This window comes from Thunnus thynnus, chromosome 5 (assembly GCF_963924715.1).
Source record: "Thunnus thynnus chromosome 5, fThuThy2.1, whole genome shotgun sequence".
Taxonomy (NCBI): domain Eukaryota; kingdom Metazoa; phylum Chordata; class Actinopteri; order Scombriformes; family Scombridae; genus Thunnus; species Thunnus thynnus.
This window is the reverse complement of record NC_089521.1, coordinates 860,405-886,714: the sequence shown is the minus strand read 5'-3', so window position 1 is coordinate 886,714 and position 26,310 is coordinate 860,405. Positions and strand designations below refer to the sequence as shown.

At 38.0% G+C, this 26,310-nt stretch overlaps 1 protein-coding gene across 2 annotated transcripts in view; it reads right to left on the bottom strand.

Moving 5' to 3' along the window:
- The window catches only part of LOC137182437 (anoctamin-1-like), a 162,503-nt gene that overhangs the window by 51,649 nt on the left and 84,544 nt on the right, over positions 1-26,310 (bottom strand). The window contains exons 13-14 of one of the 2 annotated variants that reach the window (XM_067588643.1): positions 25,539-25,550; positions 8,519-8,593 (exon numbers count right to left, since the gene is read on the bottom strand). In XM_067588643.1, the coding sequence (XP_067444744.1) occupies positions 8,519-8,593; positions 25,539-25,550 (87 nt within the window). The remainder of the gene's footprint in view (positions 1-8,518; positions 8,594-25,538; positions 25,551-26,310) is intronic. The other variant, XM_067588644.1, reaches the window with a different exon arrangement.

The window sequence follows — 26,310 nt, the reverse complement described above, 5'->3', positions numbered from 1 at the left end:
GTGGAGGGAAAAGAAAAGAGAACACTGAAGTTTAGATGGCATAGGAAAATGATAGTGTGCATGATAGAACATTGAGCTAAGGGAGGCAGAATTGATTGTGATTGAAAGAGTGTGTGTATATATTCATTCATCATTGTATTGTGGACTGAAACATTTTGTTGGAGTTGTTGGAACTAAAGACACAATCAGTCCACTTGCTATTGTAAAGTGGTGTAACAGAGTTTAATTTTGCTTTCTCATCAAGTTACCCACCGAATTTACATTAATTAGAGACACTTGATATGACTTTTTATTTCCTATTTTAACTGGAGAAATTGATGGCCAGTCCTGGCTAAAATGAGAAGCTGCTCACTAAATGTCTGCACTGCTAATGATTATTAGAGTTTTAGAGAATTTATTTTAGCCTATATTCCATTATCTCTTGACTGAAATTATGTATCTGGTGCCAGTATTTCTGAATTATTGGGTATTCCTATTGTATATGTGTAAGGTTCCCTGCCACATGGTTACATCTCCAACAGTGATTATTATTTTTAAGACCAATTCTGTTTAACCTTTTAATCATTTTCTGCATAAAAGGTATCAATTCCTCAGAATAACACTGGAAGAATTCTGCCGTAAATCTGTGGAGACTGGGTGATTTACCAGCAGGCATAGTTTGAAGGGCTTCAGTTATTTGTGTTTCTGGGATGGGTTTACATGATATTCTTGTTGCTTGCTATTAGCCTAGGCAGGTTTAGGTCATCAGAAAAGAACTGATCTGCCAAACATAAGGATTTTTTGTTTTAAGATTAACAAATGAATTAATGAATTATATTTGTATTTAAACTGGGTCAACTCTTTCAGATAATCTACTGTCCTCATTTGTTTCAGGTTGGACTCTAACCTGTATTCTCTTTTGTAGCTTTAGAAGTTGAACAGAATCCCATTTCTTTGCAAGTCATATTGAATAACACATCCTCTAATAAAAGCTTTGATTGCCTCACAGGCAATACCAACAAAAAGGGCTGATTGTAATATATATTCTACAAATATAGTTCTCTAAACGTTATGTCCTGCAAAAAGGATGAATAAAATCATCACCTGTATGACCGACTCACTTTATAATAAGGTATTACATGTAGGGTAATGTTACTATGATCTGAAATCAGAATATCCCCAATTGCGTAGGACAGGTAATATGTGATTTCTTATATACACTTGATGCACATGGGAATAAACTGTGTAATCCCTCTCATGTGGGTAGATTGTCCTCCATATAAGACCAAGAGATATACATATTTCTGTCAGTGTTAGTGATTTACTGTAATTACACCTACTTTGGTAGCACTTGAAAGTGTCCCACCCTGTCGTGAGAATGGTGCATCTTTGCCACGGTTACAATGCACTAGTGCCACAGCATATCATTTGTTACAGTACAATATCACCAGGGGGTGCTGAGTTTACACACAACTTTAAACAGGTAAATGGATGTGGTGGATATTTAAGATGAATTCACAGGGAGCATGTTATCTTTCAGAGATTTATTGCAATATCCAGAGTACACATTTGCAAATTCAGATCCCCCAGTTTGCTAGGCTGGAAGAGAGTGTATGAAGTTCAAAATCATATTTGTACATGCAGTGTTGTCACAGAACATCCCATATTTGTCATCCTAAGAGGTGTCTTTTAATTAATACACAGTATTCCTTTTGTTCATTCATAACCTAATCTATGTTTCTTCCTTGAGGATTTTTCTTCTCTGCATCTGTTTACTGAGAAGTAGAAGTTGAAGGCCGAATCTCACAGCTCACTTTAATTAGCTGATCCAGCAATGAAACATATTCACATGAAAGAATACAACTATCTATTGTTCACTTAGCTGTAAGACAGTATAACTTAAAACAATATAACATAATCTAAAGAAAATAAAACATAAGATTGTAAACTCCCATTTCAATGGACTACTGCACTGTGGTTTGAGATATGATGTCATGCCACACTGCATTGAGATTTAACAGTGCATTTTCACTGCAATGTTTACTGAACTACCAAATGAGGAAGTTATATGTGGAAAACTGTATGTAACCACACAATTCTACAATGTGCTACCTTACCACAGCTATAGTTACTGTCCTAAGTAATGTCTATTTTGTCCCACCAGCAATAACATATTTTAAATTCTCCTTCAGCATTTTATTCAGTAACAGAAACGCACATCTCCACAGCTTTAATGGTTGCCCAATAAGGCAAAAGACAACATTTCAAAATACTGTGAATCAGAGAAAAAGCCCTGTGATCATGGTTTAACATGATTGTATGCTTTTGCATCACCAATCAAAAATATGCTGTACTGCTGTGAGGTAGAGGAGAGGGAGCAATGGCCATGTCTCGTTCCTGCAGTGAGTTTGATAGCCACTGGGAAACTATCACCAGTTTACCAGGACATAAAATCCACAAGCCATTAAAATGTCCACGCAACATGCAAATAATTAATCCTTGTTTTTTTGACACCAGGTCATTGTAATTGTGTGCATTACTGTATTTGACAGTACTGTCTGCACTCTGACAGCTACTGTGCTGTTGCAGTTCTTGGTGTGCATTGCTCCAGAATGTCTTCTTAGTTCAACACTCGGTATAGAAAATTGGTATAGCCAGTTTAAACGTCATAAATACAGGCTGTATTCAGCTTCCTGAAATCTGATGTAAAAGTTAGGGATATATTAAAGTTTTTTACTATTGCTAAAACCCAATTTCTGAAACTAGGGCCCTCTTTGTCAAAACTTTACACACAAAAATCAAAAACATATACACAAAATACAAAATATCTTACATCTCTTGCAAAAGCAAACACTAGCTCTTTCCAGACGCCAACTGCACACTTTAAGTGAAGATGCCATGAACATAGTTACTGTACTGTACTGTAAACAAAATACAGTATATTGCAGTTACAGTCCATCCCATCTTCAATGTGTAGCTGTTTCATCCTAAGTTGATGGCACTTCAGTAAACAGTGCAGTGTGGATAAACTAACCCTGTTTATGTTGAATATTGTGTTGTCAGTGATGATGTGGTATTGCATTTGTTGCAAAAGTGTGCAGTTGTTTGCAATGAACATGTTTATGACGTGTTGTACCTGTTCTTGTGTGAACAGGTGATCTCTTCCTCCTGTGAGGGGGTCGGCTTGCAATTCTGCAAAAACAGAATGCAAATGTTTAGGGTCTTAAGATCTCCTTCTTATGAAATACTGTAAAATCATATAGAGGGTAGGATTTCTTACCTGTTCTCATTTTGAAATGTCCGGATGACACCTGCTACAGTTTAGCAGCTCAAATTAGGCTGGACCCCCTGACCACCCTCCTGTAAACTCAACCCATGGTTGATTACGTGGTCGTCCAAAGTGGGCTGGATTTCATCTGTGACAGTTCTCCGATTTCTCTTGACTTGTCCTCTCACCACTCCTCTTTCTGTGTGTCCTCCTCCTTCTCCTCCTCCTCCTCCTCTTCCTCCCTTTCCTCTTGCTCCTCTTCCTGGTCTTCCTAGTCCTTGTCCTCCTCTTACTCGAACACCTCTTCCTCTAACTCTCTCCAAAATTGGCCTCCATTGTTGTGCACACCAAAGACCAAACTTGAATCCTATTTACAGTGTTCAAGCTCTGATTTCTAAGTGATCTAATTGCTTGCAGGTGTTTTCACATGTGCATTCTGGGTGCAGGTGATTGATAATTGAGTGTGGTATTTTCATTGGCAGTGTTAAGCAAACAACACACAGAGGCTTTTAATTTTGAATGATGTGTCTAATATAGATATATGTGTGTAGTTATTTGCAAAAAGTGTGTTTTAGATTTTCAAACTTAGTGTAAAGCAGACAATGTGCTTATGGTGTAGCATACCTGGTCTATAGATAGGTTACATGAGTTAGTGGTTTCAATAATTGTGCCACAGGTACCAGTTTTGTGTCTTGGCAATTGCAAAAAACTGCAAACATTGTTTTTTCATGCGGAAACCACGTATGTGCAATGGTGCCATCAGAAACAGAGAGATGTACATTCACACCTACATTTTGTCTTTTGTCTTATAAATGTTGAGTGCTGTCTGAAGGAGCTGTTTTTAAGTCTCTTGGTCCAAGTTAAGTCTGAAGTCTTTAAGGCCAAGTCCGAGTCAAGTCTCAAGTCTTTGAGATGTGACTTGCGAGTCAAAAAGCAACTCTTTCAGTCTTCCAAGGTTTAGTATGCACATTACAATAGCACAATGGCCAAAATCAAACCAAATACATTTTTCTAATGGAAAAAATGTAATCTTAATACATTCTTGCTTGGTCACGTTAAAACTGGGATCAGTGCTATAAGCTATAAAGATCTGGCACCATAGTGCACTTAAAATTTATTTACTATAAAAGGTATGAAAAAAACTTAAAACTTAATTAGGGCCTGAGCACTGAGTGGTGCAATGTCCCTATTGTATTTGCTTCACAGATCACACCCTGTGATGTGTTCACTCTTTATTTATTATGCTGAAAGAATTCACACTATATAGAATCTTTTTTATTATTCTTCTGCACGTTTTTTGCAAGCTTGCTTCTCCTCCATACTTTGAGGGAGAGAAACCATTCAAATATCAAAATTTTCAGCTCTGTAAGGACATTTGTACTATTACTTTTCATCTTTCTAGCATTTTCCAGTGATTTTATATAATTTTTTACAATATTAAAATTTATAAAGGAAAGTCTATGGGAGGGTTGTTTGAAACTAATATCTCAAAAACTAATGGGGCAAAACTGTTCATACTTCATGGACAGGTGTCCCACGTGGAAATGCTCAACATACTAAAAAATGGGCCCAACAGCACCACCATGTGCTCAGTTATTATGCATTTTACATTTCGGCCAATAACTCATGAACCATTAGGCCTATACAAATAATATCTGCAAAGTGTATTACTTGAATGATGTAAAGTAGACTGATATAGGCCATGCCCATTTGCACCTCAAAAATCTCCACCAATTTGGATTATTTGGTAAATACATATTTCATCCAGTCTTAACCAAACTTGGTACATACCACATTTAGATGACCCTGGACAAAGCTGGTGTGTTCATTTTATGGTATCATTTACCATTGCCACACTGCACAAGTGTGTAACATGTCATACAATTCTGCCCACAGGGGGCGCTAAATTAGTATTATAATATGATATTCCTGCAATTCTGTTGTTTGTAATGAAATGAAACTTGGTACATAGGTTCTCCATGAGAATCTTTAAGACATACAGAACCATGGCACCAATAGACCCAACTTGTGTTCATTAAGTAAAAACCACCATACTACTTAATACCTGCAATATATTTTAAATGTAATATTCCATGGTAAGAAATTCAGCAAAGTTGTACAGATGGGGATGCTTAACAATTCTGTATTATTTAACACAATTTCACCTGTAGATGTTGCAAAGAAATTTGAAAAATTTGCTGCCAGAGCAGAAATTTGCATCATAAGCATCAGAAGCAGCAACTGCCAGCAGCTGCCTGCAGCAGCTAGCAGCCTGCAGCTCTCACATGGAATTGCAGAATTTTCTAGTAATTAAATATTATATTTAGTTGTGTGAGAGCTGCGAAGCTCTTTATAATATATGATTTGGCCATTTTTTGGTGTCTAACTACTCCTATACCATTTGTCATATCAACTTTGTTTCAATTTCAAAACGTACATCTCCATAAAGAGATGTATGCTATTACTTTTTCTTTATTGTAACATGTTTCAGTGATTATATATATATATTTTAAAGGATTAAAATGTATAATTGAAATGATGATTTTTCTTTGCAGAATTCAAATGCATTATTGAGGTGCTAGGGGTGCTCGAAAACTCGCAAAACTTGTATCAGAACTTGCACATGTATCAGAAGTGGTAATAATTGATATCTGATATGGGTTTTTGGCTTGCATGTGGCAAGTTAGCTTGATAGCACCCCTTAACAATTTTCAAAGTCAAAGCCCCCACCTTTCAATTTTATGAAAATGAACGGAATTTGGTAGGCAGATGTAACATCTCCAGATTTTAAAAAAAGCCTCTCGGAGCCATACCCTCAGCCCAACAGGAAGTCATTTTGAATTGCCAGTTTTTTTGCCATTTACAAGTGTTGTACTTTAACGAACTCCTCCTAGAGAAATAACCAGATAAACTTCAAATTAGGTTGGTGACATCTAAAGATGTTTATGATGCTAAATTGCGAAGCTTTTGAGTTTTCATGGAACACCCATGCCATGGCGTGCAATGCAATTTTACTGGCAACAGGAAGTTACAGGCGTTACAGGTATACTTTTACCATCTCTGCCTAGCAGGTTAACCAGATCCATCTCAAATTTGGTCAGGGAAGTTTCAAGACTTTCAAAATGCCAAATTCCTAAGCTCTTGAGTTTTTGTGGAACGCCGTTGCCATGGCGAGCCCAACAATTTGCATGTTTCGCCATGAAAGAGGAAGCTTTTATAACTCAAGTTGACTTTGTCAAATCTGCCCCAAATTTCACATACTTGATTGAAGTCCAGGCCTGAACACATCTACATGTCAATATTGAGACATAGTCATAGCACCATAGCATGTCTGATTACAATAGCTTGTGCTTTTCTTCTTGGAATGTGAATGGCCTTGGTAATTTTGGTAAGAGTTAAAAAGTACTCCATGAAATTAAGTTGAGTAAAGAGACATAATATTTTTACAAGAGACATATTTATCATCACAGGAATCTCTTTAACTCTGTAGAGATCATATTGAACAAGTGTTTTTTTAGTACAGGGACAAGTCAATTAAGGCAGTTGCAATTCTGATCAGTAAACATGTTCAATTTCAATGCTTAAAGACAATAAAGGATGATGAAGGTAGAATAATTATTGTGGTTGGAAACATACTTGGCCAGCTTATGGTATTGGCAAATATACATGCTCCAAATGGAGTTAACCCAGCTTTTTTGCAGATTTGGAACGCAAACTGTTGGAGGCTGGGGGTTACCCCTTAATTTTAAGTGGAGATTTCAATAAGGTATTAGATAGGGTTATGGACCAAAGTAGGTGTAATGACAGTACAGTCAGACAATAACATTAGAATTAATAGATCTAGGAATCTAGGAAAGAGTATTTAATTCAAGCCTAAACTAATTTTCCTACGTCTAGTTCTAAAATGTGATATGTAAGTACCAGAGGAATGATCACCGGCACCATTATTATGTCAAATTATAGTGAGGAAATCTGTGAAAACAAATTCCCTCTCCTCCTGCTTGGAGCAGTAACACTGTAATATAACATTGTCAACCACAATCACAAGGCTTTTTGTGCCTCACAGTATTTTAAAATATTTTATGTCTGGGGGAACAAAACAGTATATTAGTAATGACAGTTACTATGGCTGGGGTAAAGCCATGTGGCTACACAGTTTTCCTCAATATGACACCGGCTGGTTTGGTTGTTCAATGAAAATGCAGAATCTACAGTGAAGTGTATTGTACAATCTCAGTGCAGTGTGATGTCACATCACATCCCAAGCCACACTGTAGCATTCTGTTTACTTGTGCAAAGCTGTGTGTCAGCTTTGGGTGAGATACTTTTAAGCACTAATTCTAACCGAACTGGTCAGAGCTCAAATTCCATCTGCTACTCAGACAGGCTCCTTTTTTCCCCTTTGGCTCGCCAGACAGTGTCTTGTATAACTATCCCTTTATTTTTACAGGGGATCATTTTTTCTGAATATATTTCAGCTTCCATAATGTGATTGCCACCATCCATTGTGACAACTACAAAACTAGAGAGGAAGATATTCTATCCTCCAAAAAGAGAAGAAGTGAAGAGTGAAGTGAAGACAAGATTCTGAAAAAGGAGGTGACCTGGTTAGGCACCGACTTACTTTAACATCTCTTCATATCTGACTGTGGTGCATTGGTTCTTTTTTTTTTTTTTTGTAATTGTAATTGTAATTGACTGTAGGCTAATTTTATACATTTCTTAAATGAAGTCACATTTCAGTGGTTACTGTTGATGTTCTGATATGGGTTTTAAACTGTAATAAATATGTATGTAAAATAATCTGAGACACCATATACAAATGCAAACCACTGGTAGTACTTTAACAGAAGTTATACAATATAATGCATCACCATTATCTATACATTACCCCCTTAGCCTGTACAGAGCCAAATCAATGTACCTACACATAGTATGAATGTATATACATAGTCTGAGACCACTGTCCCATTCAAGTGAATGGGAAAGTGGTCTCTTTGGTCTTTGAACCCCACTGTACATGTATACATAACCCAGTAACTAGCCATGTAAGCAACACACTTTCTGCCACAGGAGTAAGTGTACAGACATAAGACACAGAGACACTCTTTGTGTATCAATGCAAACCAAAGAGTTTGAAGCGGCAGCATGGCAAAATAATGTAGAGATAAAAAAACATGGGTTTGTAAAAAGTGCTCTAAAACATATTAATGAACTGGTAACACATACAACTTGAAAGATGCAAGAATGAAGAGCCAACCACATGATTACCTTTTGATGTAATGCCTGATGTTTTCTCAGAGACTTCTGCATGACGCTGAATTCATACTCAGCCCTGGGGTGGTCCTGTGATGGCAATTCACAAAAAAAAAAAGATGGACATAAGAAGTGGAGAATAAAGGAGAACAGTCAAATAAAAGTGGAATTAATAGATAGATATGTACATTATACCTGTGGTTGAAGAGACTATTCCATCCAAGAGCCGTTTTAATAAGGAATTTAAATGAAATACACTAATGGCATAACACAGATGTGAAGTGCAAGAAAACTTAACTTGAAAGAATTTTGCAGGACACAGAACAAAAGTGAAATATGCACACTGTCTGATATACTGCTGGCACTATATTACTGTTTACTGTTAATATTTCTGTCCACGTGACCTTCATACATATACCTGATGAAGTACAGAGATTAGGTACAATGTAAAGTACACTGATAAAGTATGATGATAAAGTGCGAGGACCAAGTACCAATGTGTATTATAAATACTTGCAGGAGTTTTTTCACTTTCATTTAAGACACAGTCAAGTGTGTAAAGATATTTTTTCAGATGTTTCAGAACATTTAGCTTTGTTCTCTGGCACCCTCCGTCATGCTATCAGCTGTTTTAGAGAACTCTGAATGAGCTCCTTCCAAGAGGTACATGCACTGACTCATGATTGTAATACTACATTGGAATTCTACAGTGAAAATGCCAAGAAATGTTTCAATTAGAGGATTTTTTTTTTTTACGTTGTACACATAATCACATAGTTTGCTTGTGTTGTCATATGATGTTAATGCAGGTGATTTTTTCCAATAATACACATAATGGGTGTCAAAACTAAATTTCTGCTCAAAAGTTTTTTGCTCAAAAATTTCTATCTGTTTGGATTTAAATATTCAGATCAGCCGAATTCTATGCCTCCCAGCCTATGTGAATTGGGTTCATAAATATTACAAAAAACAATCTCAAAAAGGGTGTTCATCCAAGAATGTCAACATCTGAGCGATATTAACATCATAGCATGAATAGTGAAGGTTTGAATTTGAGCACTGACCCTGTCACCAAGCTGTTATCACAGTATCTATACACACAATCACAGGAAACTTCTCTTTAAATGCACAAAAGAGTTTATTAACGTTAGCAGTATCAGTAACAAATCAGTAATGCCTCAATTAATAATAGTATAGTGTAGTATCATACAACTACACTAAAGCAAGAACAAGCAACAATAAATGGCAATTATAAACATCAAGACAATATACAGCAACAATATGTGTTTGTGTGTGTGTGTGTGTGAGTGGTAGTGTGTGTGGGGGGGTTGGGGGGTGTGAGAGTTAGGAGGATGAACAAGATGGTGGATGTGAACCATGTGGGGTTACATCACATGGGAGTTCCACTCAAGATGGCGGATGTGACTGCAAGATTTGAACAGAGGCTGTGATTTAATGGTGACTGCCAGTCAACATGCAAGACAGAGCTGAACTCTGTTACTAAGTTATCTGCTCACCACGTGCGTGTGTATGTGTGTGTGTAGGAGCGTGTAAGTGCGTGGTTAGTAAGAGGAGAAAGGAGATAGAAGCATCAAAGAACAAAAGGTCTCAGCAATCGTGAGGAGAAGTGGAGCTTGATTTTATTTACAAAGAGACATGGCGCGCAAAAATCCTTATTTGACAGCCACGGTCTGATTTCAGTGGATAAAATGCAATCCATGGTCTCACACACAATGGCAAACTAACACAAAGCAGTCCAAGCAGTTGGACGAACACAAAACCGTCTAGTGTGATAAACACAACCTAACAAGCAGCAAACAGCAGTAATACTTCCACAATATTCACAGCAGTGACAACCGGACTCACAGTCCGTTAACTTCACAACAAAGCAACAGCAATAAAGCTGAAAATAACACACATTTTTATCTCTGCCCAGACTTAAGCCTCTCACTTGTGTCGCTTAAGGAACCAAGTAGGATGTGTCTTAGTCCGTCTTTTGGGTCTGGCTCAGTTCCTCGGCTCGGATGCTGACGGGGGGCCATCATTACACTCTGTCAGCTGGTTTCACGCCAGCTGATCCTCAGTGGCGTTGCAGAGAAAACAGCAGAATCCACTTACTTAAAGGCGAGCAGGGCATAGAAGTTACTCATTGCCCTCTTCTGCAGGCAGCAGTCTTCTTCAGATCTGGTAACGTGCTCAGTTGAACACGAGGTTGAGATTGTATGGCCTAGTTACAGTCACAAACGTATGGGAGTTACTTTCTTATGTTAGCCATGCAGGGCTCGACATTAAGGCTTGTCCACTTGTCCGGGACAAGTGGATTTTTAATAGGACAAGTGGAAGAGAAATTTACTTAAAAGTCATAAAAAAACATGTCTTCACATTATGTGCAGTGTTTCCCCTACCATTGCCTGATTCCCTGTCCCTCCTGGAAGAAACTAATAAAAACAAATGTAACGTATACTAGAGGGATAGCGGGAGTGCTAAATGCACGTAAACACCATTCAGAAATAGCGTTTATGCAAACTTTCATCACTTTCCAGCTGCTAGCTCAGACTGGCTCCCTACCGCAGTTTGTTGTAGCTTCTAGGAGTGCTCATTTTGTTTTCTGTTTGAGCACTGTATCCTTGTATGACACGGAGACAGCTATTACTGTTAACACTGACCAAAAAACCACCACCAACTTTTGCTACGTGGGTGTTTAAAACAAACAACGAACCCTCCATGCTGAAGTTAGCAGGCAGACTGGAGCCGCTTTCATGGGACAGAAAAATGAATCAGAGTTCAGAGGATCATATATGACACTAACTGACATGTGCGGCATCAAATAATAATATTAGACAAAATTCAGTTTCAATTCCAATTCAATTCCAATTCAATTCAATTCAATTCAATTCAATTCAATTCAATTCAATCAATTCAATTCAATTTATATAGCCCCAAATCACAACAAAAGTCATCTCAGGGCACTTTTCACAAGGAGCAGGTCTAGACCATACTCTTTAATTTACAAAAGACAACAAAGTAGCTAGAAAAGCTATTCAGTGAAGCTAAAGTTTTTTAAATTGACAGCTGTTTTAACTGTTTATCTGCTGCGGATTTACATTACAGTAATGTTAATTTAGCTTGATAATTTGGATAGCATTCCCCCTATGTGTCATTTGTCCACAATTACTGTAATTAACACCATACAAGTTGAAGTTCTGCTTCATGCTCTGTCAGACTTTTAAAAGGAAGTCTTTTTACAATTCCAGAGAGTGAGTGAAGGAATTAAGAGAGAGGAGACAGAAGTGAGGAAGAATTGCAGGACGTAATGGTGTTGAAAGAAAAACAGGGAGAGAGTAAAGAAGACACAACTGATTCAACTTTTAAGGAAAATGTTTAAGGAGGAAAGAGAAACACTTAGAGGCAGCCTGGGCTTCAGGTGATGGAGAGACATGAGCACATTCAAAGCAGGAGGCAGAAAAAACTGGTAAGGTCTGACTTCCACCTGTATCTAGATGAACTACTGTTCTGTAAATATTTTTAAAAGCACAATCCGTTATCCAAATGTAAACAAAAGGACATCTCAACAAAAAAAAACAAAGCACAAGATTAAAACCTGCTATAAATTTTTTACAGATATGTAATACAAGTATTAACACTCAGAAACTCTATTAACATGATGTTTTCTTAAGCTGTTCAAAGGAGGATCTCAGTAACTGTTGCAGCACTAAAGCACTGAAATTGACAGATAGCTTCAGTTATTAGGAAACACAAAATGCTGATTCATCTTTCATCTGACTGATTTTTCTATAAGTCAAACTGTTGTTTTTAATTTCCTACAGGTCAGTTTTGTTCTTTTGTTTAATTTCAAACACTGATCTATTTTGAGGACCATACAGACGGTGTGAGAATCGAGATTTGTTTTTAAGATAGAGACTGATTGGTTCATCTATCATCCATAAGGCCTATGTTTATTTATGTGCTGTGAATAAATATTATTAATATTTAAAAAATTAGGTGAATAAATATTGTTAATATTTATTTAATATTTATTTACTTAATTGTTGTGCACTTGTTTCATTTCAGCTAATTGTAGAGAAATACACCCATACAGACAACCACCTTTCTTTGACGACACTGTCAACACCACGTATCAATGACATGCCCACCCCATGACAAAACTAGTATTTTCAGGGGGCCTACTACCCATTCTGAAAAAAATCCAAGGGGAAACACTGTCAATCATCATTAGGAAGGATGATCAGTGATTAATCTATAAAGCTCATATAGAAATAGACTTTACAAAGTGCTTTGCAATTCAGGATCAAATGAAAAGATCATTAACAGGAAACTAATGGCTTTAATGAAATTCATACATTGAATCATTTATATGTTGACACTGTTTGGATGCTTTCAAATGTTTGTTTGTCTGAATTCTGCATTCTGCATTCACAAACAAAATGAAAGAAGTAATTATAATAATTATAGTCATTTTTATCCAGACAAGTGACTTTTGTGCCTGGACAAGTGAAAGGTAAATTTACTTGTCCGAAGGACAAGTGCCTCAAAAAATTAAAGCCCTGCCTGTTTTTGTCTCATGCACATGGTGTATGAGGGCCAACAGTACTAATGGAGATGTGTCGTTCCCCACTTTGAGACTGGGAGAGATATTGAAGTGTCTGAACTGCTAAGAATTATGTAAATTCTTGATAGGATTTTCTTTGGACCTGAGAGATTAAACATTTTATTGATTAGAAATGGATGAGATAGAGTGCAAACTTAGAGTTGATGTGACTTTACAACATGGCTCTGAGACACGGTAAGGTCGGATGATGTTGTGTTGATGTTGTGTGGGTTTGTTTGTCTGCTATCCTCTGCAGCTGTTAACTATATTCATGTAAGGCAAAAGTAATGAGCCCATTTAAATTTCAGTAATTGTAATTGCATTGTGTAATTTGAAAAAGTAATTAGTTACATTACTAGTTACTGCCAAAAGTAGTGGAATTATGGTAGGGCTTTACTTTGTAACACATATTCCCAACACTTCTACTGAGTGAAACATGATGCCGAATTTAGCAGAAGACATCAGTAATATATAAGAAGTCTGTTTTGTCAGGTAATAAACATTATTACTGTGCGATGAAAATAAAAAAACCTGAACCAATTTAAATTAGTAAAATTGACTTTTGGTTTTCCACATTTGAAATATTTGGAGTTCTTAAACGTAGAACTTTACTACTGCTTTCACTGGCTGGTTTGCATTTGTGTAGCTTGCAGCATTATCATTTCCATGTGAAAGCTGACTTCTCTAGCTGTGGTAGTGGGGGGTCATTAGACGAGACAGTCTAAGCTGTTTTACCACTACATGGTACTGGCTCGGCTCAACTGTTCTCACTTTACTTTTTGTTTTCCATTGCAGAGATTAACCCCTCAAAGTAGGGTGGTTGGTTATTGTAGCTAAAGAGAAAAACATGAGATGAGTCTGAGACTTTTATGAGACAAATCTGAGAAGTGTGATCCCTAAGAGATCGTATCGTCTCCTCTTTGACTGATTTATTTCTCTTAAATGTCCAACTGAGGCTATGTATGACAAGGTAGCATGAGCCATATTTGAGAAATATATGCGAAACAATTAAGAATTTAATTAATTAACTGTAACAATTAGAATCTGAATCAGAAATACTTTCTTGATCCCGAGGGGAAATAGGGTTGTGTTACAGTTGCTTTCATTCTAGAAGATAAATATATATATAAGCATAGAGAAATTATAAGAAAAACAGACTATAGTGAGTGCATAAACAATGACATCTATCTTCCACAAGCAGGGAACACCTATCCGTTAAGCTGTTACCTGAGTAGTTTTGTTGAATGGCTCAGATTCAGTTGTCTGTGTTGAGAGCTGAGATCTTTCAGCATTTATTTGAGCTTTTTACTGTCTCAAATCTTTTCATCACTGCTCTGACGCTTACTCTTTTTCTGACTGCTGAGCTCCTGCAAAACTCCCAAGCCGGAAAGCGTGTTGTGTTACTATGACAACCATGCAACCGTGAGTTGTCATGTCAGCTGCGACTACCTGCATATTGAACAGAGTTTTAATATAGAGATTTTGATATTTATTGCTTATTTACTCTGTTTTCTGTTATGTTCAAAAATGTAACATAAAACATAGGCTAGTTAATGAAAATGTTGCTGATTTTTTTAAATGTGGTGAAACGTTATTAAAAACATACAATCAAGGGCGAAGTCTTTAGTCAGACATTGAGTGGGTATTGGGCAGTAGGCTTACTTTTAGCTGCTTAAAATAAAAATGTTCTTACAGCTCTGATGGAGCTCAGAATTTATCCATAAGGACTGCTTTATTACAAACAATTCCACCGCATAAACCTGGAATCTGTGTGAAACCACTGTTTTCACAGCCTGTATGCGTCTTGTTATTTGCAGCACCATATTTCTCCCTCTCCTTCCGACACTCATTATACGCTCACATTAAGTTCTGCTCTGTAGTTCGGGGCGGCTATGGCTCAGGAGGTAGAGCGGGTTGTCCACTAATCAGAAGATCGGCGGTTTGATTCCCAGCTCCTTCATGTGTCCTTGGGCAAGATACTGATCCCCAAGTTGCCCCCGATGGCTGTGCCAGCACCCTGTGTGGTACCTTGCCGTCATCGGTGTGTGCGTGTGTGTGTGAATGGGTGAATGTGGCTATATAAGCGCAGTCCATTTACATTAAAATACCAGTTTTGAAGAGCAGAAATATGCAAGGCTATGCTCAAAACATTCAGGGCTGAAGCAGTGGTAGCCCACAGGATGAATCCCAAAGCTTCGGCGCCACGTTCAGAGCTGCTTTTCACTCTTGTTGAAGATGAACACAAACGAGACGCAGCAGGTTTTCTGTGAATGACACGCATTCAGTGCATTTTGGAATCTGTTTAACTCTGAATATTGAAGAGAACAAATCAGCTTACTTTCAGCTTCTGGGGGAATCTGATGTCCAGTCAATTACAAATACTGGGGGGGGGGGGACAAATTTCAATGTGTCATATATTGAAGTCAAAACTGTGTTGACGGATGGGTGGTTTAAATCATAACACAAATGTCCATTATGAAATTAAGACCGTGTAACATGTAAGTATACTGTACAGGTCCGGCAGAAAATATATCAGAATGAATTGGTCAAGAAATTTTTTCTCTGAAAAGTTTTTTCAGGATCAGAGGAAGAGTGGTCCAAAGGCTCTGGGATAATGAGAAAAAGGAGGTTGTCTCGCATTGATTCTCTGAGCTCCTTTCTCCTCCTCTCCATCTGTATGCATTCATGTAACATCAATCCATGTCACTAACTTTGCTTCTTCCTCTGAGTTTTTTTTTTTGCTTTCTCATCTCGCAGGAAACCCTGGGTTCTGGGCCGAGCCTTTGCGGTCCTTCACAGTCCTGTTGGCATCCTTCCCTGGCTGCTGTTGTTGTCATTGTTGTTATGATTGTTGTTATTCTGTCCCCCCCCTCCCCCCCTTTCCCTCTTTCTTTCTCTCTCTCAACCCAACCGGTCAAAGCAGATGGCCACCCAACAAGAGCCGGGGTCTGCTTGAGGTTTCTACCTGTTAAAGGGGAGTTTTTCCTTACCGCTGTCGCCAAGTGCTTGCTCATGGGGGAATTGTTGGGTCTCTGTAAATTAAAGAGTACGGTCTTGACCTGCTCTATGTGAAAAGTGTCCTGAGATGACTTTTGTTGTGATTTGGCGCTATATAAATAAAAATTGATTGATTGAGCGTGCTTGCAGATCTAGTACAGTTTCTTTCATTTTTTTATTGTCTCTGATAATGGCTACTATTTTCTCAGTGAGAGTTTGGACAGATTTTTTCAACTGTTCTCTTTGGTTAAGGTGAGGATCTGCTCCTGGCTAAACTCCAAGCTATGTTTTAACCCCTGAAATTCTACTAGGACGACATTTCTCTTCGTTTGATAACATTAAAAGTAAAGTTAGACTTTTCTATCGGCTTCCCGACTCATTTTAAAAAAGACGAGAGAAAAAAAGAGAGAGAGAGCACAGCTGTGGTCAAGTGAGCTAGAAAGTGAATGAAGAGAGGGAACGCTGGTAGTGAGAAAGCCGGTGAATCAGATCAATAAAACATTATTTTCTGATTGTTTCACAGCTGTTACGTTCTAAAGCACAAACACACCCACACACCTCCGCTCAACACTGCAGCTGTAGCAGAGACTCTCACACACTGAGCTGAAATTAAAAGAGTGCACATAAATTTGGTAAATAACATAAATAAAGACAGTCTCTATTGCATTTTTTTCTGTCATTTATGGTCACCGTCTCACTGCTTCTCTGCTCTTTCTCAGTGCGGCCAGAGTCCTCTGCGTGTGTGCAGCGCAGCAGAAGAGACAGACAACGGTGGAGAGTTCATGACAACTAAACTTGTTATGTTACTGTAAGTGCAATAAAAGCTTTGTGAGTAAAAAGCCAAGAGGAGTAATTTATCAATGTAATCCGTGTAAAAGATGGGTAGACTCCAAATAGCGAATTTGATTGGCGTCACAACGATATAAACAGTAGAGCATAATATGAAATGATAGACATTCTTCTCTCGTCATATGATATATATAAGCTGGTTGTTGGGCCTCAACATGGGGTCAGACAAGGCTGTCCTACATGTAAACTCGGAAGCCTGGCTACGAGGCCACCTTTTTCCTTTGTTCCCTGCTGCTCACAGACTTCCCAGATTTCCCATGATGCTTTACCAGTTCACACCTTAGTTTGAACTCAAGCTCTCATCTCTGATCGGCAGAGACGCATCAACACCACAGGGGGCCATGGCAACGCAGCTGTGACATCACCCCCCCTTTAAGTACCTGCTGCAGACAGACGTCACGGCTCTCCGGTGTAACCAAGCAAGGAGAAGGTCCGTTTTCTTCGCCAGCCAGATTATCAATGGAGGTAAATTGTGCATGTGTACTTATTCCCTTTTTTTTTGGAGCTTCTCCCCTCGCTGGATGAGACAAGACTTTGACCTGTGTTCAACCAAACACTACTATTGGATCCGCGACACACAGCTGTTTGCAACCCAGCGCTCTCACTGTGCCTGCAGAAGGAAGAAAGGATTTTCTTCAGAGACACTGATAACTTCTACGCCCCGCTGTCTACCGACTGAGATGACTACCCTGAGTTTCTTCACTGCCCCACTGAAACCAGCAGCTGTCAACCTCGAGGAAATAAGGAAGGCACAACCAGTACCACACATGCTGAATTTTACTGACAGACTGAAACACACACCAGTTCGCTTCCAAGAGTGACAAAAGAGGTTGTCTGGGCAGAGATTGTATTAGATTTGTGTGTTTTATAAGCTTAGTGCTTGTATTTTCGTTGTGTGATTTAATGGACAGCCAAGTTCCTTTTTCTGCTATACTCTGAGGAGTATCTGAGGTTGCTGCTTGTTTAGTTTGTGTTCACCACGCTAGACTGTTGTATAGTCCCACTCGGGTATGCTGTGTTTGTGCCACCGTGAGTTGCTTTGTCAGTTCACAACCAGACAACGTGCGCACAGACTACCGGCCGTATGCGCGCTTTCCATGGATAAAGAAACCACTTCTCTCACAGTTGCGGGACCAAGAGTTGGCTTTTCCTCCTTCTCCTTCCCTCTCTTTTTACTAACACACACATACACCTACATAATCACGCACGTTTTCTACACATCTGATGGTCAGATAGTGTGGGACACAGCGCCGCTCTCCCTCTCATTATCCGCCATCAGACACATGTGGGCGGAGACACCACCAAGCACTGGTTGGCACCATCTTGCTATTGTTTAACTGGAATGCTGCGGTGACATCTGCCAGTTGATTCTCACGTCACATGACATGACTTCCTCTTTAAGTCACGCCATCTTGAATCTCGTGCAAAGTCATCTTGCCAGATGCCCCCCCCCCCCACACACACACTTTTGCTTACATGTCTTGACTAAACACAGCTGCTGTTTCATGTGTGTTGTTTTATTAGTATTAGTTGGTAGTATAGTGTTTGTTAATTGGAACATTTATTGTCTTTGTTCATTTTGTGAAGATTAATAAATACTGATATAGCTTTAAAGAGAAGTCTTTTGTCATTATTGTGCATGTTTACTGTGATAAGTGGCGGATTGAGAGAGTCAGAGCTTGGACTTGAACCTTCACTGTTCACTTGGTGGAGCTGATATCCCAGATATTAGCTCTCCTAAGTGAATTAATTGTTTATGAGACTACCTTATTGTTTGGTTATCGGCCCCGGTTTCTGGGTGGTGCCTCGTGTTATTAATTAATATTAATAATTTCTTGATTTCATAATTCATAATTATCTCTGACAATTATTATTTATTACTAATAACGAAACGCACTCTGACTAAATCCAACATAGTCAAAACACTCATCAGTATACTGTTCAAGGTATTCCAGTTTGTCCATTTTGGAGTATTGAATCAGGACTGACAGACAGACAGACAGACAGATAGATATCAGTTAGTTTATGGTTTTACTGTTTAAAATTCACAGAGGCACAAAGATTTCTTAAACCGATTCATTCTACAACGCTGAGCTCTGTATCATCACAGCTCAACGGTCACAGCTCACACTGAGAGTATAGAATAGTGGATGGATCACAGAGGATTCTCTTTACCTGTGTAAGTACAAAGAGAGACTGAAGATTATGATGATCTTTCTGACTGATGATTTTCATTGCAGCCTGAACCAAATGTGACAACTTTGAGTTTGATGATGCAGGAAGGTTCCCAAACCATCCAGTCATTCCATACCTGATTACACTCTCCAAAACAGTTTTTTGTTTGACTCCATACAGATGCAATCTCCATAAAAAATACATTCTCTGGGGGAGACGAGAACATGCCCAGTCAACATGAATATTCCAGGTTAAAATGCTATCAATGCCAAGATACTTAGGACTGAACTTGTGTAATTGGACTGTGATCACCAAATTCTTTGGGATCAGTAATGTCCTCAGCTTTTTTTTGTAAAGGGTTGTTAATGTTGAATCGCACATCGGGTCTCGCGAGATCGTGAATTGCAGCGTCATCCAGAGACCCATCTACAGTATTGATAAAATCCTAACGATACCCATCCCTGCTTGAAGACAGTCCCTTTCCATGCCATATTGATTGATGTCCAGTGTGAGCAATGGAAATGCATTTAGATGGATACCTGTCAGCTGGCTGCCTTACATTCTACTGGAAGCCCTGTGATTGGTTGAGCATCTGTGAGTTCCCGGCCTGGCTAGTCTGGTCTTTTGCACTGCCTTTTTTTCAGTTTCAGATTGTTTACGACTGTGACAAAACTCTTTCAGCTTTGCGCTCACAAAACTGAAAGAGCAGATCTCAATCTCTGAAAAAAGTGGGTTGAAGAGTTGAATTGCTGCAAAGCAATTTTCTAAACACAGATTTGTAACATTGAAAATATTACACATTGTTATAGTGATGTGATTATTTCAGACATTGAAATTTCATTTTCAAATGTTCAAATCCTATTTTTCAGTTTTACAACCACAAGTTTATACTTTCAAAACCAACTTTCAACCTTTCAAATCTTAGTTTTCATGTTTTAGATTATGATTTAGATGGTTTTATCAGATAGTAGTTGATGCTAAAAAAAATCAGTTCACATCAGAGTTGCGATTCTTATCTTTTACAATTCTGAATGGATTCACAAATGCGAAAAATCTATTTTTTAAATGTAAGTTAATAATGTTATTTTGACAGAACAAAGATATTTTTGATGGTGATACCTTTTTCTCCAGGCCTGTTTTAATGAATGATTGTTAAAGTCAAGTCTACTCTTCCACCTCTCCTTCACCTTTCCTGCATGCTGCTATGACCAAGGTATGTTTTCACCGTTTGTTTTTTCAGTACAATTGACACAGACAGAAACCTGAAACAGGTTGTTTTTTTGTTTTTTCAATTTTGGGCAAAAAACAAAAAAATACAATTTCAGCTGGATTTCTTGTTTTCTGTTCTTACTGACCAAACTAATTTACCACTAAATGTTTCGTTTTCATTGGTGGGTGTGCCTTCAGCACCCCATGTTTCTGTTTGGCCAGTGTGCTATATCAGTTATGTTTGCAATATAGTCTTTAAAATAAAGGTTCCACTTCTTTGCCTTTAGAAAGTGCAATGTCAACACAAAATATATAGACAGACAGAAAGACCTTTAGCCATTAATACTTGATGATTATAGTTGAATAATAATTTATTATGACCTACAATGACAATAAAATGCTTTTCATATCAAATGAACATGCTGTTTTTCATTTTCAAATATTCAGCTGGTGCATAAAGTAATGCAACAGTGTTTTATTGTATTGCCAGGTCATGTGCAGCTGAGTGACCATAACGCATTATGTCTATTTTGTAAATGAAAGCACTTTGGTAAGTTTTCCTCAGTATGTACTGTGGATACTAAAGATCAGTGGTATAGAACTGACAGCAAGCATGCCAAAAGTCAGTAGGTGTTGCACTGTGTGAACCTCCTCATCAATAGGTTTGTACACTCAGTGTCTCAGAAAATAAATAGAAATGCGGAGATGTGGGCAGATACAAAAAGAGAACAAAACAGAACAAAACAAAAGCAAATAAACAAAACAGATAGGCATCTATAGATAAGCGTTTATGCAGCAAATGATCTACAGAGACAGTGAGCATCATATGATGCCTCAACTATTGTGCAGTAAATCTGTTTGGGACATCTCATCCAGGTAGGATCAGTTAGAATCAAGCTCTCACTGGACTGTTGCCTCCATCAGCTGTGATCACATGGAGCCACTTGATAACTGGCAAAACACACTCAATGTAATTCTGCAGACTGGTTAGAGATTTATCCTATCTGATATGGTGTAGTAAAAAGAACCTCCTAGTTCTGATGTCTATACAAGCTGACTGACTACATTTGTACTTAACAGATTTACTGCACAATAGTTGAGGCTTCATATGAAGCTGACTGTCTCTGTAGATCATTCACAGCATAAACACCGATCTATAGATGCCTATCTGTTTTGTTTTGTTTTGTTTTTGTCTAGCTGTCAACATATCCACATTTCTGTATTTATTTTTTGAGACATTGAGTGTACAAACCCACTGAGGACATTCACATAGTGCGACATCTACTGGTCATTTTTTGTAACTACTTTTGGCACGCTTGCTGTTGGTTCTATGCCATTGATCTAATTATTGAGAACAGACTTTATTATCCACAGTACATCCTGAGGAAAACTTACCAAAGCGCTTTCATTTAAAAAATAGACATAATATAACATTTATGCACCAACTGAATATTTGAAAATGAAAGACAGCACATTCATTTGATATAAAAAATATTTTATTGTCATTGTAGGTCTTAATAAATTATTATTCAACTATAATAATCAATTATTAAAGGCTAAAGGTCTGTCTGTCCATCTATATATTTTGTGTTGGCGTTGCATTTTCTAAAGGCAAAGAAGTGGAACCTTTATTTTGAAGAGTACAGTTCAAACATAACTGATATAACACATTGGCCAATCAGAGACACAGGGTCGCTGAAGCCCCACCCACCAATGAAAACGAAACATTGAGTGGTAAATTTGGTCTGTCAGCAAGAACAGAAAACAATAAACTGAGCTGAATTTGTGTTTTTTGTTTTTTGCCCAAAATTTAAAAACACAAAAAAACAACCCGTTTCCGGTTTCTGTCTGTGTCAATTGTACCGAAAAAACAAACAGTTAAAACATACCTTGGTTCTCAGCCTCAGTCTTATGGACCAACTGAAAGAACCAAGAGGACTCTTATTTAAAGTTTGAAGATTTGAGTGTTCTCAAACTGGTGAAATACAAGAGCAAGACCCCTGTTACTTAAGTATAGAAGAAGAAAGAGAGAGACATGATAAAGTACAGTCATTTATTTATTTGTTTGTTTGTTGTTGTGTGTGATTTTTGTGATTGTTTGAGGACTAATTTATGTTTTCTCTCCTCTAATGTGGTGGATTTGAACCTGAGACCAAGATCTGTTTTGTTGGACAACAGCGATGACTGCTGACCTCCCCCCATATGACTTTTGACTAAACCAACTATAACTGACAGAAGGTAGGTAGGACAGAATTTATTTTTTTTCATTATAGGGGCTTCCCCAAGTAAGAAAAGTAAAAAGAAAGTGCTCTTTAAGGAGCAGAATAAACTAAGTAGGAAACTTAAGAAACAAATACAGAAAAAAAAATAAAAAAGATAAAAGGATCAACAGATCCAGATGCAGACAGACCTACAGCTGTTATAGAAAAGAAGTCTGGTTTATATTATTGCCTGTTCTTTTGCGATGATGTCCCAGGTGGTCCACTGAGCGCTGGCTCCAAGAAGGCAGTTCTGAAAATTGGGCAATAACAATGTTGCATGGCTATATGGATCCATTGAAGCTGGTTGGGGATCCAGATTGGGATTATTCTTACATGAACTAATATTTAGTTGCATGGGAAGAGTGTACAAAATTATGTGAGGTTCAAAACAGGACAGAAGAAGAGAAAAGAAATGCAGAAGAAAATAGGAGAGGGAAAATAAACAGGAAATTGATTTAGAGATGAAAAACATATTAGAAATTGTAGAATAGTTCACAGTCTAGCCAATCAAAAATTAATTTGTTGGGCAGTGCTCTTGGTTTGACGACTGCAGAAGTGAATATGTGTACAGAAAACGCTCAGAGTGTGCCAGGAAAACAGGCAAATGCAACAAGAACTGTGTGGTGGAAAAAAGTGCCTACCTACCAAGGAGCAAGCTGAGACAGGCACTCGACTCAGAATCAGAATCTGTTCTATTAGCCAAGTATGCAAGCATACAAAGAATGTGTCTTGAATATAGAAGAATAAAGAAAAAAATAGAGCAGAAGTATGGTAAACACAAATAAAATAAAACAAAATAATATTAAATATATATATTTACAGAATAGAGTTATAATAGTTGTGAATAGTGTAATTGGTTTGTGTGCTGGGCAGTTTGTTAAATTTGCTTATTCAATCAGTTCACCTAATCCTAAAATTGCCATTTCCAGCATGTGAAGAAGATTAGACTGATGAGATCTGTGCTCTTGCTGTTTGCATGTGTGTCTCCCTCTGCACCAAAGGTCAAAATGATCGGTGAGGGAGTAAGACAGCCACCACAGCCTGGGTGTGGAGCTGTGGGAATGGTGGGAGGGCCTAGTGGCCTTCCCCAGGTTGATGCCACCCCCTAGCTATATGTCTCTGGAGGCAGTCATCTTCTGGTGTTTCTAGTGCAATGTTTTTCAATCCTGGTCCTGGGGCACCCCTGCCCTGCATGTTTTAGTTGTTTTCCTGCACCAAAACACCTGATTCAAATGAATGGGTTGTTATCAGGCTTGTGCAGAGCTTGATGACATTGCAACAACGCAAGTGAGACAAGGCGAGTTACAACAACGCAAGTGAGACAAGGCGAGTTGCAACTATGGCAGTCAAAACCTCAAACTCTAGAGTCATGAGTTCAGAATCAAAACTAGGAGAGCCTAAACCAGGAGCTCTCCTCCAAGGGGAACTTTCCTAGATCCAGACCGGCCTACTTATTCATCAGTTCCCGACTTCAGCCTACTTACCACAGCAAATCTTACTCCATTCCCCACAAGAAGCCACCCCAGGGAGAAAGGTAGGTATTTCTGAAAAAATCTCCATCAATTTCCTTCAACACTGGTGCTTTCATAATTGGTTACTTCAATTAGCAAATCAGAAATAAGCTGTTGCACTGTTGATTTGACTCGCTGCCTCTAAGGAAACAGTTATCTAATCTGTCTATCATGTCTCTCATACCAACTGCACAATAGATAATTGCATCATTCACTTCAATCATTCATTAGCCATAGCCTTGTGTACCAGTTTCCCCTTTCCCTCTTGTTAGTTTGTAATTTGTTGTTTCTGCAGTGTTTTGTACTTGTAGCTGTAGCATTAGTAATAAGCGTTTTTAACTAAAAGTGAACTTGTTGGTGTTTTTCTTGCACTTGTGTCTCAGTCACTTAACCTTACAAGACCTACACCCTTGCAAAATCATAATTAAGATTAATACCAATTGTAATTCTAATTGACCTCTCTTGTGTGGCCAAACAGGAGGACTATTTCCCTATTATTATACATACTCTAATATGAGTTATGTTGCTAAACAAAGTCATGCACAATAATAATTCATAATGTCCCCTTAAAATCATTTGAGTGCACAAATTCCTACAAATATTATGGTAGAACAATGACTCTGCCCAATGCCATGCCACATGATGGCCTTCTTGTTATCTCTGCTCTGCTGCCACATCAGTGGCCACAGATGCAAACTAAGCTTCCCAAATGTGAGCAACAATATCAGCATGATGGTTGTAATGGAAAAACTTTAGAACAACACTTGGATAATTGGTCCTAAAAGCTGAGATATTGCACATGCTAACACAGATTTCTCCAAAATCACTAACTCTGTGCAGAGGTCAGATGACAGTACAACTGAGTTGATTCAACGTTTTAAACCAAATTTTGAGGAACACTTAGGGAAAGATTGGGAGGACAGCTGGATCATGACACTACAAAGAGTTACCTTTCAAAAGAGACCAGGGTCATGTCTGTAATCCATAGGGTTCAAGAATAGTAACCATTTTAGTTTGGGTATGTCTTTTCTGGGCGTGTGCACAATACCATCACGTGTCTAATTTGCCTTCTTTACAGTGGTAATACAAACAGGAATGTGCAAAAGGAAGTTTTAGTTCCTGAGATTAGTTCCTCTAGTTCCATAGTTCCTGGAACTTTTTGGTTTGAAAAGGCTACTTGTAAAATATTGTTTTTTATCAAATGCATGGGGGAAAGCATTAATGCACTAATTGAGTCTGCAAACCCTAACAACTATGTTTTTTGCCATGTAAGTAGAACAAACAATACATTTACCACTTAAACTAACACACATAACTTTTTTGTGATGTGTTATGATCAGAATTTGGCAGAGGTAGCAGCAGCAGAAAGGCTACAAAGAGTAGCGAGAGGAGGAGAGTTATAAGTAATGGGAATTTATTCAAACCTTGAGAGCTTCCTGTGAAAAATAAACCAAAAGAGAGAAAGAGAGAAGGGGGGTGGGGGAAGGGGGGTGGGGGGAACTGTTAGTAAAAAACAACATGGATAACCTTAATTATGATTATGACATTCATCTGACTATCTGCTTTTACTTTGTTGAAGAGAAACTGAATGTTTTTGAAAATACTTGTGACTAAAAAAAAATAGCAAAACATGAACAAAAACATGTGTATATGGAAATGGCAGTAATAGGGTTTTTACCTTTCTTCAGTAGCTAAAAAACATTTCTTGCACTAGATCATTTTTAGATTGGTGACCTGGTTTCCTATTTGTTTATTACTCCAGTTTTACATTGCATCTTACTTTCGTATTTCTAGCCAGAGTTTCTATCGGTAATAATAGCACTGTACTCACCAATTTAATAGCTGAGAACTAGGAACACAGTGACATTCCTGTGAGGAAGTCTGACAGATCACTGGTCTATTCCAGAAGGCAGGTTTAACAAACTTTGAGACTAACCCTGAACTCTGAGTTTATTTATTTATTAGTTAAATTGAATTTTTTGGGGGGTTCTCGTTGTTATAATTATAGGAGAAACACTGATTCAATAAACGCTCAGTAAATGTTGAGTAAAGTTAGACCTAGCAGTCTCCATTAGGTTGGGTGAGTTCAAAGTTGTGAAAACAATGGGGGTGTTTTGAATATGCCCCCGTTTTCACAGGTAATTTGTTAGTTTGTCCCTCCCGCTGCAGGAAATGAATTAATGAATTGATATAGCA